The 22944-nt window shown below is 34.9% G+C and overlaps 1 protein-coding gene across 3 annotated transcripts in view; it reads left to right on the top strand.

The window, feature by feature from the left end:
* LOC149425431 (uncharacterized) overlaps positions 1-22944 on the top strand; it is a 93139-nt gene that overhangs the window by 67624 nt on the left and 2571 nt on the right. For all 3 annotated transcript variants that reach the window (XM_089650642.1, XM_089650643.1, XM_089650644.1), the window contains 17 exons: positions 206-377; positions 1261-1387; positions 1471-1585; positions 2539-2697; positions 3676-3897; positions 3978-4118; positions 7269-7436; positions 7911-8066; positions 9354-9452; positions 10601-10753; positions 11354-11491; positions 11826-11977; positions 12965-13085; positions 15757-15869; positions 17129-17291; positions 17446-17558; positions 18662-18773. In XM_089650642.1, the coding sequence (XP_089506768.1) occupies positions 206-377; positions 1261-1387; positions 1471-1585; positions 2539-2697; positions 3676-3897; positions 3978-4118; positions 7269-7436; positions 7911-8066; positions 9354-9452; positions 10601-10753; positions 11354-11491; positions 11826-11977; positions 12965-13085; positions 15757-15869; positions 17129-17291; positions 17446-17558; positions 18662-18773 (2424 nt within the window). The remainder of the gene's footprint in view (positions 1-205; positions 378-1260; positions 1388-1470; positions 1586-2538; positions 2698-3675; positions 3898-3977; positions 4119-7268; positions 7437-7910; positions 8067-9353; positions 9453-10600; positions 10754-11353; positions 11492-11825; positions 11978-12964; positions 13086-15756; positions 15870-17128; positions 17292-17445; positions 17559-18661; positions 18774-22944) is intronic.

The raw sequence follows: 22944 nt of genomic DNA, 5'->3' as shown, positions 1-22944 counted from the left end.
ATGTATTATGATAAGTCTTAACATTATTTTTCTTTGTCTGGTTCACTTTCCTATTAATGATTGGCTATCATCGTGGCGATCTTGACTCTGCAGGCGGCAGCTTAGAACAACTTACTCTGCTGAACTGCATTCTTACCAATCAAGTAGATTGATTACAAAGCCAAATCAAATATATAATTCAATTGAAATAATTCTAATGTTTCAGGCTGAGAGGCAGAGGCTAGAAAGGATGAAGGTAATTCATGACAAGGATCTCAAGAACAAGGAGATTGAACTGGCAACCCTTAAAGGAAAGCTGAGGACTCTGGAACAGACTTCGGGGGCCGGCAGCAAGAAGATAGAAGACCTCAAGAAGGAATACGAAATGAAATTCAAACGTAAGTTCAAGAAATATAAGCAAGAAAAACATTTTGAGAGATCTAATTTTAGCTTAACTCTAGAAATGTTGTAAGTTCTACATTCTTTGTTCTGAAATAAATTGTAACTAAGAAAATAATGATATTAGGTAACTTCTGTAGTACGCAGTTTGTGGTATGGTCCGTCACAGAATGTTAACACATTTCGGCCGGGTATTTTTTGCACTGCCCAATGCTGTCTCAGGGCGAAAAAAATAGGTTCCATGCAAATTTCTTTAATTTGTTTTAAATCGCTATATCTTTGAAAATAATAAAAATATTTAATAAAAATTTCTACGCAGTAACACAGCATACCTAAGCTATAAAAGTACTAAACGAAATACGACTATTATTTGAAATGAAACTCAATTAACCTTGTAGTATGTTTATTATGGTCCACCTATCGGTATTTGCACATACCTGCTTTCTTTAAATACGCCCGACATCTCGCTCGCTTGCACACAAGAGTTGAGTGGGGCGGAACAGAGATTCGAATCGGGTTTCACGGTCATAAAAACCCTAATTCCAGGAATTGAATCATTACAATAACAAATGATATACTATCCTTTTGTTGAAATACCGATGTAAACGAAAGGCACGAAGATAAATATAAAAAGAAGACTTGCTTTATGATTTGATAATTACATATATACTTATAGTTGGGACCTTTAAAAAGAGCTTTGCTATATAAAATTCATATGAAAACATTGAATAATTACATCATTTCTGCCATTGAAATAAGACCAGCACAAAATGTAGAACTACCCTTCCCAGCTTTAAGCATCAATCGACCGAACGGGTAGAACTACCTTTCCCGGCCGAAATGTGTTAATTTAAGCAATATCTGTGTTATTTTGTATTTTAGAATTGGAGTCAAATCTTGCAGCCGAAAAGAAAGAATATGATGACTTAACTGCCAAGTATGAGATTCTTGAAGAGGAGCATGTTGTCACAAAGGCTAAACTTACCATAGAAAAAGAAACTGCACAAGGGTAAGAAATAGGCACGCTACTTCCTTACAAATATGATATGCGTTAAAATGTGATCACTTTTAAATCACCAATTTCCTTTGCAGGGAAGTGTTACAACTGCAAAAACAAATTTCTAGTTCTTCAGTTGAACTCAAAAACCTACAAGACACTTACAATACAAAGACCGATGCCTGGATCAAAGAACAAATAGAATATCAGGTAAAGAAATTGTATGCAAGTAGGTACCTGTCTAAACACAAGTAAATTCCGTCAACTCAACACAATTCTGAATTCAAATTTGAAAATGGCCATAAAAATATTATATTATAGGTAGGTACTTTGTCGCTTGTCTGTATTCTCTAAACAAAAACGTCCAATTTTGTAAATGGTAATAAAAATATTTTTTTGTTAAGAATATTATATTATAGGTAGGTACTTTATCGCTTGTCTGTATTCTCTAAACAAAAACGTCCAATTTTGAAAATAAGACTTAAATTCAAAACAAAACATGGAGTCACATCCGAAATTAGTAGTACCTGTGAAATAGGCTTTATCAATTTAAGAAAATATTAGGTACGAATTTATTAATTAGAATAAAATAATTTAGGTACCCACTTACTTGTCTGAATTGTTCCCACAATCAGTTGAAATTTTGAAAATGGCACTTAGATTCAAAGCAAATCCAAGTTCTAGAGTTCATTGAACCGCAGTTACACACAGAGTCACAACCTAAATTATATTTTTTAATAAGTTCCATGATTCTGTAAGGACGGGTTGTTTCGGAGAATTTGAACAATTCATCACATTTCAAAGTTCATTTTCAAGTTCTGTGAATGATTTTTTCAAGTTCTGTTTTTATTTCAGTTTTTTCAAGCAACTAGCCTACAATTATATAATAATAGAACTTGAATAGGACTTTCACAGAACCCGAAAATGAACGTTGAAATTTGATGAATTGTTCAAATTCTCCGAAACAACCCGTCCTTAGTAAGTACAATGTAATTATTGTCATTGTGATGAAATCTAACAGCAGTGTTAATTTTTTTGAGGCATTGTCGGCTAGAAAGAGATGCCGAATATTAGATGTCTAATGTCTGGATGAGGCCTGATGATGAGCAGAAGGAGCAGGGTTTTCCAACTACGTGAATCTAAAGTGACGCACTTACTTGCAGGAAAAATTGTCTTCCCTAGAGGAGAGGCTATGTGGAGGCGGCTGGGAGGTAGAGAAGGCGCGCCTGCTGAACCGGCTGCAGCAGAAAGAGAAGGAGCTGGACCACATCACCAAGGAGAGAGATGTCAGCAACCACCTGCAGGACGCACTCAAGCGAGAGGTACTATCCCATCAATTAATACAATCATACCGTGTTCAATTCATTCACGGTTGACATTTGTCACATGAGAGCGACCGTCGAAAGATTTGCTGGCCTGTGTTTCCTCCCTTCTACATCATGGGTCTCTTCAAGACCCATATTCACTCCTTCCTCTCCTCAAGGAGACCCTCTACACTGCATCAGGGAAATTATTATCCTCTGGGCCTCCTGTGTGGAGTTAATGTTTAAAAAAAATCATAATGTAACTTGAATACCACAATCATAAAACTTGAATACCTAGAAGCATACAACTTGAATACAATCCTACAACTTGAATACAATCATACAAAAATTTGAATCGTAGGGTCCAGAATACAAATCACTGCAAGATTATAAGATGTTGTTCAAATTTCCTCCTTAAAAAACCAATTCCTCGCACATATTTTTTTTTTTAATTAGCTTCAATGGCAATGTTTGTACATGATGTAGATATAAGGTATAATATAAGTATAAATTAATTTTTTTTTCACAGTCCTCACTAGGATTTCTTGTTCTAAGGCGGCCTGTAGTTTTTTTAAACTTTTGTATTTAGTTTCGAGTCGTCTTTACATCGTCTTCATAATGTTTGTAAGTTAATTATCACTTTGTTCTTTCAGCCATTTTTTGGTTTGCGTCAGATGTTTCCTAATTCATTAACAAATGTCATTTTTGGCCTAAAAATTCATATTATAAAACCTTATATTACATAACTATTTTAAATAGATTCTGTCTCTTTTTTCGATGCTTCGTCTGTGTTTTGAAGAGTATTGTAATTTGTAAACAAGTCGTTTTATACTCAATATTCTAAATTCAAATAAATTCTGTGTGAACAGCAAACATTGGATTTCTTTTGATAAGCCATTTATCTAACCCAGGGTAAAATAATTCCGAAGAAAACTCAAATTAGCATAATTATCATGCATCAACAGTTGGTCAGCTAATCATGGATTTTCCCGTTAGGTTGAGGAAGTTCGCCAGAAGCTGGACGACTACGATAAGGTTACCAAGGTACATCGCAACCTCACTATGGATAACTCCAACATGGAAAAAGAGATTAAGACATTGCAGAACCGCCTGGCTCTTGCTGACAAGACCAAGAAGTCGGAGGTGGCCGACTGCAAGCTGCGATACGAGGCGCAGATGCAGTCCATTCAGGAGGAGATGCAGTCTGTTCAGACACAGGTAACAAGCATATTGCAACCTATAATTACAGCCGTATAGAATATTCAGGGTTTTGATGTAATACCATAAAAAATTTGCAGGTTTCAAGATTCAAGCGGGAGAGAGACATGTACAAGCAGATGTTGGATGGAGCCCATAAGACCATGTCAGAGATGAGAGCCAATAGCGGAGACACAGTCAACAGAAACAGCAATAGGTCGTCTACTTCCAGCATTGAGGAGGTAGGGAAAAAATTTGGTTTAGAAAATGATATCCATAGAATAACAGTTTTTATAGAATAGGATCGAACTGTAAAGTGTTGCCATCACTTGGAAGTTGGGTAAGTACTAAATGATTGTAGATATCTATGATCGACTACATGCTTAACTTTGAAGTTATGTAGTGACGGCATCGCTAGTGTAGATTGTATGTATTCATACGAAAAAAATATGGATTTAAAAGTAGTTTGTGCGTACCTTCTTTGTGTACATCTACAATATGTCGTCCCATAGCTTACAACACCGCTCAAGTCGAAAATTGGCGGTTTTCACATTTTAATGCCGATAGATAGAGCTGCTCATTGCGCGTCTAACCATTGGTCACATGATATAGATTTCAGTCAATTAGAAGCCTTAATTAAAAAAGTAGTAACAGCGCGCAAGTCGGTTAGCCTCTCAACACCGCACAAGTCGTTAGTCTGTCATACATTTCTCGTAAGAGTACTTCGCGCTCCGTGATTATTATATTTTTATGTGAGTTTTATCGCTGAAAGGTCTTTGCAAGATGTTTTAATAGAAGATTAAGAGGTAAGCTATATAATACAGTAATGTTTATTGATTATCACATAATATTCATATAGAAAAAATCATTATTGAATATCTTCATTTACTTAAGCGGTGTTTACTAACCAGCTTTTTTAACTTGGGCGGTGTTTCAAAATGTATTTTATTTCTTTGAGGAAGCTCAATAATTGAAATACACTATGGATGGAGAAGAAATTGATTCATGGAGTTCAGGTGATGATGGTGTTTTGCAAGAAATCTAAACTCAGATCATGTGACAACATAACGAACAAAAGCGGCAATATTTATTTGAAAATTTCTGGAAGAACATGAACTGGGAGCAGCAAAGATCATTGATAACTTCTCATGTTAATAAAGTACCAAAGAAAATTACAAAAAATCCAGAAATCATCCAAAAGAACTGATAGTCGAACTTACGTTTTCAAGATTGATAATGTACGTCACCAAGTCTTTAAAAAAATGTTCTTGGCCACTCTTGGCATTAAAGATTCGTTTATAAGATATTGGCTGACAAAAACAGACTGTGCCATGCCTCCAGATTTGTCTACTTCAACCAGTAACCGCAGAAATCCAGAGAAAATTGAAGACCACAAATATGTTGAAAAGTTTTTAGCAGGTCTTCCAAATATGCCGTCGCATTACTGTCGTGCTAAAACGTCACGAGAATACTTAGAACCAATTTTCTCGAACATGACACAGCTCTACCACACATATCAAGAGAATTGTGAGTTAGAGGGTAGAGAATGCCTTGGTCGTAAATTATTCGACAAATTATTTTTGAAACTCAATCTGAGCCTATTCTACCCGAAGAAAGATCAATGTAACGATTGTTGCAATCATAAAACTGGAAACATTACGGATGAAGAATACGCACAACATGTTTTGAAGAAAGATCGAGCCAGGAGAGAGAAAGATACTGACAAAGATATTGCACAGTCCGGAGCTTGTCATGTATTCACACAGGATGTTGAATAGGTAAAATTGGCTCCGTATCTTCAAGCTAATGCAATTTATTATAAAACTAAATTATGCATCCATAATTTTACATTATACAATTTAGCAACTAAAGAAGTAATGTGTTATTGGTTCGATGAGTCAAATAGCACACTTGAAGCCTTTGTTTTTGCTTCATACTTAGTAGACTATCTAGAGAAAGTTTTGAGCCAGAAATTATTGCCTGTGATTTTATATTCCGATGGCTGTTGTGCTCAAAATCGCTATGATACCTTAAGCAATGCTTTATTACGTTTAGCGATTGAAAAAAAAATTGTAATTACTCAAAAGTACCTGGTAAAAGGCCATACCCACATGGAATGTGATTCCGTACACAGTGCAATAGAGTGTAAAATAAAAGGTAAAGAAATTTACCTTCCACAACAATACATGGCTATTACTAAAACCGCTAGGAGTGATCCTATGACTTACGAAGCTCGTTATTTGGACTATACCTTTTTTACCAACTTTTCGAAAGAATTAATTTATAAATATATACGGCCTTGTAAAAAAGCAGGTGACCCAGTCGTCACAGATGTACGTATGCTAGAATACAGACCAAATAGTACAATTTGGTAAAAAATTGGTTTTGATGACGAGCTTCAGCCGTTACCACATCGTCCCACGCCAATTAACAGCATTAAACAAATAAATCACCTGCAGAAATTGTATGCAGCTAGAATACCAATTACAAATCGGAAGTATAAAGATTTGTAAGACCTAAAAAGTGTATTACCATCTAGTTGCCACTCTTTTTATGATGACCTTCCGCACAGCAATCGCTAAAGACTGCAACTAACTATTAGACTAGAGATTTCGAGTATATTTTTTTATTTTTATAATTTTATTACTATTATATCTTGTTTAGTTGGAGTTAATTAAAGACTATGTTTTAAATATTTACATGGTAAAATAAAAATAATAATAATAATAATTGCACTTAGGTACGCTCTAAAGGTTCGTGTGTCACCAAATAACTTTAAGCAATTGATCTCAACAATGTTATTCTTAAGATTTAGGTTATAAATACCTATTTATAACGATTGTTAATTATTTTTGAAATATTTCTTGATAAAAAATTTTCTTTGTAAATCATCTTTAATACCTTATTCCCTAACATTTCCGCAAGCAACACCGCCTAAATCTAATAAAATATCAGTCAACACAGCTCAAGTCATAAAATAAAAGTTAAAATAAAGTAAATTGTCAAAGTAAGTATAAATAATTATTTCTTAACCTCTAACTAGGGTATTTATTAAGTAATAACAGAAAAAATCCACCGAGTTTTTAAAATAAACAGTTTTTTTCGTCTCCTGTAAAGTTGGTAAAAATGACTTATGCGGTGTTGTTAGCTAAGGGACGATGTTTTGAATTGTTTTTGAAAATAGAATGTCCTATAACAGTTAAAGTGTTGCCATTTACAGAATGATAATAAAGTATGGTAAAATGAATCGGGTGATATTATTGTGAGTTGTCTATGATAAATAATTATTTAGTTGTGATACGAAATATTTTTGAAAATACGTAGAATATTGATTAGTCTAGAATCTGAAAAAATATTAATAATTAAATAATATGAGTATTTTATATTGCCAGTTGGAAGAGAGCAAGTCCCGTGTGGCAAACCTGCAGCAGCAGGTAGCTTGTCTGGAGGACGGGCTATGCGAGGCGCGCATGGAGGCCTCCCGCGCTCGCACAGAGCTGGTCAGTGAGCGCTCTACCTCTGAAATCCGACTCTCCGAGATGCAGTCCAAACTCAATGAGGTAAGCCATCACACATATTGTTATTTCACACAAGTTGATCTGTAGCATTCCTTATTGTTTATTAGAAGCCCTAAGCCAAGTTCCTCTGAAGCAGAAAAAATCTCAGACAGTGAATTCTGGCATCATGATATCTGCAGAGCTTTTTCTGTATTATGAAATATATGATAGTTTTACTGTGATTGATTTTTGGGACATTGTGCCATGTTGGGCTTTTTCCTCCTTTAGCTAACATTTCAGATGGCCTTGCAGTGTCCATCATCAGGGCAGATGACACTACAAGACTGTCTGAAACGTTGGCTAAAGGAGGAGGAAGCGGAGCATAGCAGTTACCATGGAAATCAATCATGATAATACTTTAGGCTGAGAAAATCTCAAATCATGTAATTGTTCGCTCAAATCCTGAGTGAAGCCATCTAGAAAATGTGTTTTTGGGTGTTGCCAAAATGTATTCAAAAAATAATTTGATATTTTCAGTTTGAGGAGGAGCGATTAGTGGCATCCGGCCGGACTAAAATCCCCGGTCTGCGCACCCGGCTGGAGCTGGCCTGGCAGAAGGAGCGCGAGGACCAGCAGCGGCTGCTGCAGGAGACATCCACCCTGGCCAGGGACCTGCGCCAAACTCTATTTGAGGTAACACGCACTCAATATATTATAACTCTATTCAGTGAAACTTTAGCCCGAGGTCTACCTTTACATTTCTATTTTAGCGTGCGTCCTAATGATTATTGATTGATTATAATATTGATTGATTATAATATTGATTACATTTTATGATTTTGGCTGTCCAACTAGGAAGGATTCCCGTTTCAGGAGTATATATACTGATATTTATTAAATTGTTTTAAATGCTTAGTTTGCAGCAATAAACTGTTTGCTGTATTAGGTTAGGTTAGGTTAAAATAGAATCAGCTGGGATATATGACGAAAATTTATCTTTGGTACAACAAGAGTTAATGTAAAAAGTGTTCCGATACGTCACTGTTCTGTAGAAATATTAGATCTCACGTTGAAGTAGCACCATCTATTATTAGCTGTAACACTTACTCAAACATGTAAGTCTTATTTGTTAAACATTATTTAAATCTATTCGAGGCAACACTTCCTAAAATGTATGTCACTTCATGACAATGCACATTGATGCCAATTCCCATTTCAAAGATAAAATACCAAATATTCCAAATGGAGTAAGTCAGCATCAACCCTTTATGTGCGATATGCCTATATATTGGACTTATGTTGGACACTGTAACACTGTCCAAAATGTTGGCTAAATAAGGAGGAAGCGCAACACGGTATAATTAATCACAATGATATCATAACTTTATTTTTCCATGAATTATTGACACTTCTTATGAAACTCTGAAAAAAACAACAAACGCACATAAAAGCAGAGGGACGCATCCATCATTTTTTTTAAGCAAGGTTGCAAATCCAAAATAAATTGCTACATAGTAGGAATTTACATTTTAAAATGATTTGGTAGCAAAATTAACCCAACAAGTGGAAATTTTGAGTTCTCTAATGCATATCATTAACCGTTTGTGTGCTGGGCCTTTTTTCATAATATGTACTAAAATTGTCTGTCAAAAAATGGGGAAAAAATTATTACAATCCTACATATTCTTGTTGAACGTATTTTTGCTGTGAAATCACGGCTCGCAATTCACTGTTTTTATAATTGAAATAAGCGATTTAAAAAAAAAATAACGCACACCACAAGCACTACCTCGCACGCCGAACTCTCAACGCGCACTAAAGAAGCAAAAATCTTCAAAATATCATTAAAACGGTTAAATTTGTATTTTTATTTCGGTAATCAACAATAATAATAAGTGTTTTATTATATTTTTTTATATAATATATAAGGATCTCCCATGTTGAGGATTTCATTTTCAATAATGTGAATTTGTTTGATAGGTGGAACGTGAAAGAGATAAGGAGAAGCTGGACATGAAGAGAAGAAACGACCAGCTGAAGAAGAGTGCTGAGGAAGAGACGGAAGAAAATAAAAAGAAGGTACCGATTACGCTACTGAATTCCCCAAAAAGGTTGTGATCCCCAAACATCACAATAAGTGTGATTGTGAAGACAGGGAAATTAATATCTAGGAAAACAGGCCTTAAAAAGGGTTAGAAAAGAGACTAAGAGAAAGGGTATTTCTTGAGTTTTCTTTTTGGCCGATTCTAACTTTGAATTCCATTTGAAAATTTGCACCTAATGTGGAACTGAGGCCCAGGCTTTGGTCGACACACTGAAGATGTTAATCTGACCAGTTGTGAGTTACAAAATAAAGTGATCTGTACTTAGTATGTACTGATGCAGATCTGTGAAAAATAACGAGATAGTTTAAATTCTCAACCAATTTTTTAAATGGTAATTAAAATACTTTTCTGTTGAAAAGCATTATATCATAGGTCCGTACTTTTTCGCTTGTCTGAATTCTTCACACAATCAGTTCCAATTTTGAAAATTCAATGCAAATTTGAATTCATTATACCAGAGTTACGCAGGACACACAGACAATAGAAATTAGTATTTTTGATTTTGATAAGCTCGTTTTCTTCAATAACAATTTTTTTTTCACTGTTTTCTTTCTCCTAAAAAGAAGCATTTTGTCACTTACACCCTTTTGGCTTGAGACAATCGAAATGATAACAATTCAAAATTTAGGCGTATTAGATTTGTCAAAGAATTTATACATAAAAATGCAAAAATCAGTCACTTTAAATACATGTAGGATTACGAAAGATTTTTTTAATATTTTTATGAGGGATCAGTAGGATTTATAGGTCCAATTAGAAGTTCTACCAAGCCGAACCCTCTGATATGAAAATATCTAGAGTCGGTGAATTATTTTCCCATTTGACGTGTTGTTTTTGTATTATTTTCTATTTATTATGCTTATATAATGAACTTGCGTAATGTGGATTGACTAGATGATCATTTGTGGAAAAGTGTGTGAAAGGGTTTAGTTTTTCCTGTGGTGAAGATTTAACCCGGACATAAAGTCAGAAAAAAAAAATGGTCAGTATTATGTAATATATGTTATATCATGTTAGTGTTATCCTTGGTGCATCAAAACTCATACCCAAAAGTTTGTTCACATGACAATATATTGCAACTGGCATCCGAATGAAGAACTTAAGTGTTACGTTTGTTTCCAGGTAACAGAGCTGCAGTGTGACCTGCTGGAGCTGCGCGACGCACACGCGAAGTTGCGCACCACTAACGAGAAGCTGAGGAGGGAGAAGGAGAGGCACGACAGAGACAGGGAGCAACACAAGATGTCCATGGCGGCGCTCAAGCGATCACAACAGGTCAAATTAAATACATGCAATATTTTTGAAATTTAGCTAAAAATGTACATTTTATTTTTACTTTCAATGAATTTCAAATACTTTTTGTGAGTGTATCAAAACCAGCAGAAATCTACAGAGCGGGTTTCGCAACTCCATAGCTCATTTATAATGTCTGTCCATGCAAAATCGATAATGTCTAAAAGAAGGTATATTTTAGGCAGAAATTTTTAAAAAGCAGAGGGTTTTTGCAACTGTAGGACACAAATCAAATAATAGATAAAAAATTCTATTTTTGAATATTTACAATAAAGGCGGATACCATAGACAACAGAACCAAAAGGAGATATGAGATAAAACAACAACAAAAATTTTGAGTCAATGAAAGTTATGAATTCGATGTGTAGGTAGAAACAAAGGTGGAGCCTGCTGAGTGTAGATGCAAATTGAGGTAGTATGGGTGAACGATGTTGGCAACAATTTTTAAGTTTGTGAATGCGGTTTCTTACTAATGTGTAATGGTTTGGGGCCCATCTTCCTTGTTTCTGTTATCTATGGTTAAATACTAAACCATCAAGCAATGGCGCTAAGACAATTATTTATAATAGAGTATGTTGACAGGACGAGGACAGGAAGATCAGCTACCTGCTGGAGCTGGTGGACGAGCTGACCAAGATGACCCCTGACGACCTCACCCGGGCACAAGACCCCTCCAGCACTCTCAGCTACCTGACCCCTACTCCACCGCGTAGGAACAGAGTGAGACATCAACTTTATATTAACTCCACAAGGAACCCTGTGTCATCTCTTGAGAGACTTTTTTTTAAGGAAAGGAACGAGTGTTCATTCAATCAAATCCCAAGATAAATCCCAGTAATTATTTAAAATTTGACCTTGCTCTCTGTCACTTTCATTACTGGCAACACTGACTACAGAACAAATATGATAAGATTCAAATGAGAGGTTAACTGACAGTATGGTATTAGCCGTGTTTTTTTTTTTTTCTACATTTTCAGTCTTGTAACACCGAGGTTATTGAAATAAACCGTGGACTCCTTTTGGAAATAAATATAAAATTTGAATTGTATTACAGTCGAGCAAGTCCCGTTCCCGCGAGGCCACCCCCGAGGAGAGCTTCTCTGACTCAGGCCCCCTCAACCCGCTGTCCCGTCTCAAGATGGCCTCCCAAGATGTCCGCGCTGTGATTCAGAGTGACCGACAGAGGCGACAGGCTAACATGCGCAGGTAGGCAAATGAGTTAAACCCACACATAAAATGAAAGGTTCCCACATAAAATCATTGAACAATATATGATTCAATTAAATATTTAAGCCATAGATACTGTTACCCTAACATAAACATAATTTTTAACAACTTCTATATTATAATTTATATTCACTACATACTTCATAATGGACATCTTGGCCGACTTAACAATTTATGTGCTTAACACTTAATTATCGCAGTGCAGCAGCTGATTCTATTTTTGTGATAACTTACTTGTTTTTTTTGTAAAATGTGCCTGTCAGATTCACGATTTAATAGAAATATTCCCACTTAACATTCATTTCCAGATAGATTCGCTATTTTTTAACGCATCTCAAAATAAAATACTGCTGATGAAAAACTCTTTCAGATTTTAATATTACAAATGGACATTACACTATTAATAATAGTTAGGTTTTTTTTTCAATTATTTTTTCACTTACCAATTGTTTTGTTCGTGTAAACTGCGCAAATACCACACTATACGAAACTAAAAAACATACTTAATTAAACAAACATAGGTTATTCAATTTTTTGTCATTTCAAAAATAAAATTATTAAAATATTGACAATGACAAATCTTTCGGAAACATGCAAGCCATTGCTGTCCATGACTTTTGGAATATATTACAATTATTTGTAAGTGTCCATGGTAAACTTTTAAATAAAAAGCAAAGTGTAGTGTTGACTCTTTCTAAAACTGTTTATATCTAATATCTCACCATAATAAAAATGGAGATAGAACGACTTTTATGAGTTTGTGCCGTAAATGGCACAAAAAGACTGCCATCGATATATTGTCTACTAAAAGGCACAAGGGTGAACCTGAGGGGTTAAACCATATGTTGCGCAGTACTTTAATTTGAATTTCGCCGCTAATCGAAAAGGCTGTTAAATTTTATTATTTCGGTCTACCGATTATATCCAATAAATAATGTATAATTAAAAAATAACTTTTTGCTACAGGGCTGCATCTACTGAACCCCGGGACACCATAGTCACCACCGTGACACCACGGGCCTCCAACGGGCGCACCCCCTCACTCAAGAAGAGATCTATTTCATTGGAGCAGACTAATAATGACCAAGTACGCAACATCTATAACTTTTAAATTAAATAATTACTAGTACATAATATTATTATTGTGTATGCCACGTTACACTTCCTACTCCTTGAGCCCCCCTTTCAGACAGCCTTGCGGTGTCCATCATCTGGGCATGCAAGTAAATTGTGGTGAAGAGTGTATTTATTTGTGTAAAATCAATCACAATAATATGTAAAGTCCGAGGGAATCTCAAATCATGTCCACCTTTTATGGTGTTTCATTGTTCAATTTAACCCCTCCGACTTTTCGCGAACTTGAACCTAAAATGTCTTTATCGAAATGTCAATTTCACGAAAACGTTGTGTTATTACCGCCTCACAATCAAAGCTCTATAAATGAAACATTACTGAACGGAGCCGAATAGTAAAAACTGTTTTAGAAAGGTTACAAAATAGGCTTTCAAATTGTTGTATCATAAATAAATATTAACATTTGTAAATATTTAAATTTAGAATGGAAACATGAAAAAATTGTAAAAATGACTCACCTGTAATGTTTTATGTAAAAACGATACTAAAATCACGGATAATGTAAAAAAAAAACACTTATTTCATCGTACAAATGTACAATAAACAATTCTGTCACTTCACTTTTTGACCATTTCATACAAAATATATTTTTAAAAAAATAATTAAACTTGCGAGGCGGGTCGGCACGTCAAACGGCTTTCTTGGCGTCGTTTTACGATTTGGCGGGTAAAATTTGCTTCCACTGAGTAGGTCTTTTTACGGGTTTCTATGGATAACTTTGAATAGAGATGTGAAGCTTCATTCAATACGAATATTCTACTTTTTGTTTTAGGGATGTCACTAGAAGAATAACGGAGTTATGACGATTTTTGTGGAAACACACGCGTTGACGTGTAAACACGCTTATTGTACTTGACTGCTATCGTTATTTTATCGTGTATATCTGCTTACGTTGCTGACCGGTTAATACTGTATACTGCAAAGATATTAGAAGAACGAGATATGCTATGTTGGCCGCCGGACCGTAGGCGGAGTACTACCTAATTAGGGTACTTTGAACACCATCGGGACGTGTACGCACAGAAATCTGTTCTCTGTATTAGTGCGGATACCTTAGCGTAAGCGAAGGTGTGCAGTAGTATTGGTGAACAAAACCGGCGACACTGGGCAAAACAATTCCACACAGTATGAACTGCTCATAGCACATCTCGTTCTTCTAATATCTTTGGTATACTGTAATTTCACAAAACTATGTTCCAAAATCACTCCTCTTTTAATTTTCCGTTACCTATAACTTTTATGACATGTCCTTAAAAAAAGGGGTTCCATGATAACACAATACAATGACAATTCAACACACCTTTACCAAGTGATATAAAGTCATTAAAAGCGACAAAAAAAAAACTAACATATAAACCTAATCTACATAACCCAGGTTTTGATTTATCACTTTTCATAACTTTATATCACTTTTTAAAGGTTTGTTAAATTATGATTGTGTTGAGTTGTGCGGTTACCAAAAAAGATTATCTTTGCTGATGAAGAATTGGAAAATGATATTAAAAACTTTTGTTATTCATTTAAAGTTGAAATCTATTAAAAAATTGTTTAATTTGGACTTAGTTAATTAATGTAGTTAGTTGTTTAGTTAATAAATGACCGTGTATGTGAAAACCTTACTAATAACGTAAAATAGATCATATATGCATCGCTTTTATCCAGTCAAAGGGGGTAGTTTATCTGTTGTAAATTTTTTGAAAGAACAATATTTTCTCAATGAATTTCGGAATTTTTCCAAGGTGTTTTAAATGTTCTACGTATTTTTTCATTTTAAAGATGTCGTAAAAACAAATACTATTTTAAAAACTAGATAAAATTACCTTTTAGATTTTTGTATTTGAAATATACTTTAATGCTTAAAAATTGCAATATTTTAGTTTCAATCATGAAAAAGGTTGAATAAAAAAGCACAAATATTTTTTATTCAACACAGTCCTTTTATTTAAGGATTTTACAAGATAAACTGTCATTTCACTTTTTATCTCGATCATACCATTAAAAATGATCAGACATTTTGTCATCAATATAAACGTTGATTTTTTTAAACTTTGCATTTACCTACAAATGCATAAGGCATTTATTTTATTAAACAACACCACTTTCATGGAAGTTTTATTAAATAAGTTGGTAAAAGTCAATTCAAAAATAATAAGTTCGAATTAACCTGGCTTTTTCCGATAAGATGAAACTATATTATTCACAATATGACTTAACGAATTAAAACTGATGAAAAATAATAGTAAATGTATTGAATTATACTAATATAATAGTGATTGGTCATTAAAATAGAAATTATTATTAAAAACATGATTTTAATCACAAATGCCAAATCAACACAGTCATTCGTGGTGAAACTGATGTGCATGGCGCGCATGCGTAAAAGTAGCGCATGCGCATAAGTCTGAAAAAATGAAATTTTGCCAGACATTTTTTATTAGTAATGATTCTAAATAAAAAGTTTACAGTCTTTGTACAATATGAAACAAAAACATCATTTATTGGTTGTGAAGTGATTTTTTATTAGTAAGTGTTTAAACTGTTCACTAGATAGGATGATCTGAAAAATATCTACATTTTGTTCTTATTGTTATGGATAATAATATAAAAGTATTGTCACCTTCCAGGGTAAAATATGGAAAACTGATGATGACAGTATGTCTTCCCTTCAATCCCTGGATACTGAAGCTCTGGACAGTACCCGCCATTACACCATGCAGAGAGACACCAGCTTAGACAGGTTTGCTCACAATTATTATTACATATATCTAATGCATTCATACAGAAACGTAATCATGCAGAATTAGTCAAATGTAAACCTGGATAATGATACAAGCGTAGGTAATAAAAACAAAAGCAGATATTGGTGACTGTCGCCGAGCTACAACCAAACTGCTGTGTTTGGGGTGTAGGTAGAAACAGAGCCAGAGCGTCACTGTGCTGAGATGTGATTAGCAGTAATATGTGTATGTATATTTAAAAAATATTGTCTTCCTTAAATTACATACAGTGTTACCGTGGGATTAAGTGGCAAAAGTAAGGATGGGTTTATTATCTAGAAATAAAAAATATTTAAGAATACTAAAAAGACTAAAAAATTAAACAAAAAAGACTAAAAAATTAAAATTAATTAGCATCCTACTATATAATCTGTCTGGCAAAGGGCTTGCATAGGTAAAATGAAGGTGTGATACCAGTTCGTTCTTGATGCGAAGTAGTAGATTCCGGTTCTTCACAGCAACTCCCAGTTTATAATTTATCCAAAAATAATCTTGTAGTCCAATGCAAAACAGCCTCACGCTGCTGGTCTCCAAAAGGGTCCCTCTTAACCAATGAGGATCGGCAGATGCCATCCGATTCCATCAATCCAATGGTCAATGCTCCATATGCAAAGCTGATGCTCACAAAAATTGGCGAATGTGTTCGTCAAACCTCAGCCAAGAGGAATGCCCGCTGTTCTAGGCTGGTGATCAAAGAATGGCTACTGCTTCCAATGCAAATCACAGATCCTTGCTCCCTCAGGTTTGGCAACTCTCCAAGTCAGAATTCCAGGGCTGTCAATTTGACCAATAGCAAAATGACAATGTGTAGGTACTTAAAGGTCCCACACACCAAGACCATAGATGCGATGTAAGTAAAAGTGATGCACACACACCTTGTTACAAATCTTATATGTAACAACAGGAAATCGTAATAATTCCTTGATAAACTACATCGGGATGAATGCCCTTTCCTCTTTTCGTGCTGCAGAGGCCTGAGAAGCCCAGTAGATTCCTGTAATGTAAATGATCTATGATTCAATTCCTGTGTGCATGCAAAAATCTATTGACGTGGCTTTTTCATTTCACATACGAATGCCGTCAGTAGTGCGGTTGTGCTGTTAAGCCTGATGGATTTTGCACCAGTTGTAAATTGTCAAAGGAAAGTTCGATAAATAAGAGTTCAAAATGATTGCTGCCAAATTAAACTAAATATTACTTTCCATTGTTTTTCTTTCAGCCGATTGTCAGGCGGGTCCACCCAGAGCGATGTGCTGCCCACAGGTGACAAGAAGAAGAAGAAGGGAATATTTGGCAAGCTGAAGCGCCTCACTAAATCCCGTTCCATTGACGACACAGCGGGTCCTGAGGTCGTGGACGTGTATACGCCTATGGGATCACAGGTAATACATGCTTCATTATGTACAAAGCATATGATATAAAATAAATAACTTTCGAACTGTATGTAGAGTAATACAGAAAAAATTCTATGAAATAATAAGGTATAATTATTGGTAGTGTCCATAGTAACTTTGTTTTTTTTCTCCACGTGTACAGGGTGGTTCGGATTCCGATATGAGTAATGCAGGCAGCAAGAGAGACTTGAGGGGAAGAATCTCAGATATGTTCTCAAGGAAGGGGGGAGCAGGCTCATCTTCATCTAGTGTTGGGTATGTTTTCAAATCAATTTGATTTATTATTTCAAAAACTTTACAAAATTGTTAATTTTAAAGCGTTTTTAAATAAATTTCTAGTACAGAATTACATAAATATGTGACATATATGTAGCAGAAGTATAAAATAAAATGTAGGCATCATATATATGTTGCTGCAGCTGGTATATACTTGCCTTTTAAAAGCAGTTTACATATTATTTTTTTTAAAGAAAGACAAACATTCCCAGGTTACGAATAAACTGACAATAGGTGAAAATCTCCTACTACCACCACAGAAAGCAGAAAATGTTGCTTATGTTGTGATGGAGGACTTAGCCAGCCGAGGAATTGAACACACTACGCCTGGGTGAGACCCAAGTGCGATGTCAACTCGGCCACCGACTGGTCAAAATATTATAAGTTAATTTGATAGGTGGGTGTGAATACCACCGCCCCGTGAACCAACACCCCTGCCATAGATCACCTAAGTGATTAGACACGCTTGGTGACTTAGCAGGGGTGCCCGGGTTCGAGTTTGTCTATGTCTTGGTGGCTCACTGACCACTTAGCGGGCCGGATCGGAACTGACTGATTGAGGGAGACCTTTAGACCACATCACCTTGTACTGCTGTGGGAGGGATGGATTCATACGTCCGTCACTCCTGAATACGCTGATCCCTAGATTCCCACCGACCCCTCAAACTTTTATCCTTCCTTTCATTAAAAAAACCCTCCCACAGCAGCCACAACGATGACAGGCCCTAAGGGAAATTATTTTCCTCAGGGCCTCCTGAATGGAATTAATTGATGCTGCTCCAACAATAAGATTGCCTTCTCCACCAGCATGACCATTGGCAAGTTAGTCATGCAGGTTTGGGAGATAAAACTGTCTATGCTGTCTGCAATGGAAATATACATAGAAATATGCTCTCCTTGATAGCCGAGTTTCCAAACCGTCCACGAATCAGTCTGAAGAAGTGTGTAGAAACATGCACATCATAAAAGAAAGTCAGTAGTAGCCATACTCCCCCAGGTAGTGATCTCATAAATGTTAGTATAGAAAAAAAATTATAAATCAGTATCTTTTTAGTTATTTTAGGAAATATTTTATGTTGCAGGAAGGAGCGCAGAAAAGAGCTGATGACCCCCGTGGCCTCTCGCTCTGACTCTCTGCAGCGCCCCCTGTCCAGGAACGGCAGCTCCAACCAGATAGCACGAGCATCGCCCGCTGTAAGTTAAACAGACTCCCCTTCCTTCTCTAGTCACGCTAACGGGTCAGAGTTGTATGAGAGACCGACTGAGTGATTGCCCTATCTGGGATTTGAGCTATGGAGAATCTTCTATTAGTTAACCGCTCTGAATCACTGAGTTATCGAGGGGTACTTACTGTGACCCATCGTGAATTACCAATATTATTATTAGTTAACGACCAATCAGCATGCTGATGATGCACTCATATCTGATTTCACAATAAGTTAAATAATAATTGAAACAATTTTAATTGAAAAAATAAGGACGGGTTGTTTCAGAGAATTTGAACAATTCTTCAAATTTCAAAGTTAATTTTCAAGTTCTTTTCAGTTTATGCTATTATTTCAGTTCTGTCAAGTAACTGGCCTATAATGATATAATAGCAGAACTTGAATGGGACTTGCATGGAACCCGAAAATGAATGTTTATTCTCTCCGAATGAGAACCAGTCGAGCCATATACAGGTTTTCCAATAAGAGGTGTTATTTTGATATTCAATCATAAAAGATCAATGGTTTCGTTGCTTGTGTTGCACGTAGCGCCGTCTTGTTGAAAGTAAACGTTGTCCAGATCAATACCATCCAATTCCGGCCATAAAAAATCATTAATCATCTCTCGATAGCGCAATCCATTCACCGTAACTCTTGCTCCAGCCTCATTTTCGAAAAGGTAAGGTCCAATGACTCCGCCGTACCATAAACCGCACCAAACAGTCACACGTTGAGGATAAAGAGGCTTTTCAACAATAACTCTTGGGTTTTCCGAGCCCCAGATGCGACAATTTTGCTTGTTGACGAAGCCACCGAGGTGGAAATGGGCCTCATCACTCAAGATGATTTGCATTCTACCGTGGTAGTGTGTAGACGTGTTTATAGAAAGACAATACATTATTAGAGAATTGTCACATTTATCTAATTTTTGCCGGGAGCGAGGTGTTCCGCGAGGCGGTCACAAGCTTAACCCATTATGGACGTGCTGTCGATAATAGAAAACATAAAATTAGAAATTTCAAATATTTCTACGGTAAAGGACTCGAAAGCTAAAAATAATCTGGAATTAAATATAAAACTATTAGAAGAAAAATGGACTCAGGAAAAAATATCTTTTCAAAACGAGATTGTTTGTCTCCAGTCAAAACTAATTGAAAAATTAGAAAAAAAAATCGAGAATACGAGCAATTTTGAAAAAAAAACATACGCAAGTTGTCTCAAAGTAATCCCGGAATCCAAATTCTCATTGATCATCAAAGGTGAAGATTCGAACATGACATCGGATGCTATTAAAGAACAAATCGTAAAGAAAATTAAAATAGCAAACTTGGGTATCGCAGTGAACGGAATACGAAAAGCCTCGCAAAATAAATTAATTATATCTTGTACTTCAAAAGAACATGCAGAGAAATTGACAGATGAAATCAATAAAACCCTTAAAAAAAACATGGTTGCAGAGGAATTAAGAAAGAAAAATCCAAAAATATTCATAAGAAATCTTCAAGTAGATTTAACTGAAGAGGACATAATTGAGGCAATAAAAACACAAAACGATGGAATAAAAGATATCATGAATAGCGATACTAAAAACACGATTAAACTAATAAAAATGTTTAAACCAAAAAACCAAAATGGACTCACTAATTATATATTTGAAACCAGCGGAGCAGTAAGGTCATACCTCATGGAAAAGGAAAAAATTAACATTGGTTTTAGCAGAGTACGAGTGGAAGATGCCAGCCCCTTGACGCAATGCTACCATTGTCTCAAATTTGGTCACACTGCATTAAAATGTTTTAATAAGGACAAACGTGCGACGTGTTTACATTGCGCAAAAGATCACGAATGGAAGGAATGCCCTAACAAAAACACTGAAGAAAAATGTAGTAACTGTGCACATCAGAACACCTTATTCAAGATGACCCTAAATACCAATCACAAAGCTAATAATACTAATTGTTCTTACTACAAAAAGATGATGCATATCGCTCAAAGTCGTATAGACTATGATTAGGTATGTATTATAATTCTAAAAAACAAAAAAGTCGCATAAACTATGATTAGGTATGTTTATATGTATTATTATTCTAAAAAATCAATGCTTCTAACCAAAACTTTATTTAAATACTTAACATCTTCTTCTGATAAGCACAATAATGTATATCTTTTACTTCCGAAATATGAGTATCTCATATCTTTGATATTTTTTTCTTCTTTGAATATATTATATTCTAATTTATTGTCCGGTATCTATAGTGTTAACACGGGAGTTTTGAAATGTATATTGATGTTAGTTTATCCTAGGTATACCCATACATGTAGAAAAAATATTTATTGTTGTCAATTATTTAACCAAAAACTTACTGAACAAAGCAAAAATCTAACTAGGAATATATTGGTAATGTTTACTTCCGTAAAAATATTTATTCAATTTATTTGCCTTGATAAATCCTCACACTTGTTTAAATACTATTGCCGCCTATTAAAATATTATTCAATATGGGTGATTTGAACGTAGATTTTGACACCTCTGAAATCGCTTATGAACGCACACAAAGTTTTGAGAACTGGATTATCAAAAAACATGTTTCGGGAAATAATAATTTAACTGCAATCAACTTAAATATTCGATCCTTATCAAAATATTGGGATACGTTTCTTGTCGTTATCTCTAGCTCTCTAAGTAATATTGATATAATCACGCTTTGTGAAACGTCGATTAATGAAAATGACATACATCTATACAAAATATTGGGTTTTACTTCTCATTACTTTTGTCGAAAAAACAAATCGGGAGGCGGGATTATTTTATATGTGAAAGATCACCTAACGTTTGAACAAATTAACATAATGCCAACTAAATTTGAATGTGTCTACGGAACTATTTCTGTCAAAAAACATAAACGTCTACATATATTGGCAATATACAGACCACCTAATTCAAATAAAAAAATATTTCTCGAAGAGCTAGATGTAATATTGGGAAATATTGAAATTAAAGAATCCGTTATGGTACTTGGGGATACGAACATAAACTTATTAAATTATCAGGAACCAATTGTAATGCAATATGAAAACATTATGGCTAAATTTGGATTTTTAAAATGTATTAATGACGTTACCCGTGAAGCCATACTGACTAACTATGTAACGGCTACATGTCTAGACCATATCTATGTAAGAGAGAGAGAGACAAATGAAATCAGCTCATGTGTATGTGAAACTATAATAGCGGATCACTACCTTATTGCAACAACGATGCGTTTCTCTACCTATGAGGCAGGTACCACCAATAAATCGCACCATACGAAATATACTGTAATATCGGAAAAAAAAGTCGACCTACTTATTGAAATCACTGATTGGAATGAAATACTAAACATAACGGAACCTAACTTAATTTATGAAGAAATTAAATCGAAATTCAAATATATTTACGAAAAAAGTACTGAAACAAAATCAAATACAAATAAACAGCGTAATAACCATAAGGGCTGGATAAATTATAATCTCATTGAAAATATACAACTACGTGATACATTATGGAGGAAATGGAAAAACACGCCTAACAATAAAATATATGAAATCGAATTCAAGAAATACAGAAATAAACTAAATAAAAAAATATTAAACACAAAAAAAAATACTATAATAACAAATTTAAACATTGTTTCAAGGACATTAAAAAAACATGGAATGAAGTAAATCAAGTATTGGGTAGGAAAAATAAATCAGATTGTGATGAAGTCATATCTAAATATTTCTTAAATTCCCAAACTGCGGATGTGGTGGCAGAAAACTTTGCAAAATTCTTTGACGACGGCGTAAATCAGTTATTGCACGAATGCAATGTTCGGGCGTCTGAGTTGAAGCAAGAACATTTGCAACATTCAATGTACCTACCAAGAGCTAATACAGAACAAACTGAATGCATTATCGGAAGAATGAAAAATTCAAAGACACCGGGCGTGGATCTAATTCGCATGTATGATCTAAAAAAACATGTTAAATTATTTAGTCCTATAATTACTCACCTAATTAACAGAATTATTGACACAAGTCACATTCCAGCTGAACTAAAATGCAGCATCATAAGGCCCATTTTTAAAAATGGAGATCACACCGTAACAAATAATTATAGGCCTATTTCCTTATTACCC

The sequence above is a fragment of the Hesperophylax consimilis genome, chromosome 3 (genome assembly GCF_061612785.1).
Source record: "Hesperophylax consimilis isolate HC1 chromosome 3, BYU_Hcon_1.0, whole genome shotgun sequence".
In the NCBI taxonomy this organism is placed as follows: domain Eukaryota; kingdom Metazoa; phylum Arthropoda; class Insecta; order Trichoptera; family Limnephilidae; genus Hesperophylax; species Hesperophylax consimilis.
The sequence above is the reverse complement of the archived record's forward strand: the minus strand, read 5'-3'. Positions and strand labels throughout refer to the sequence as shown.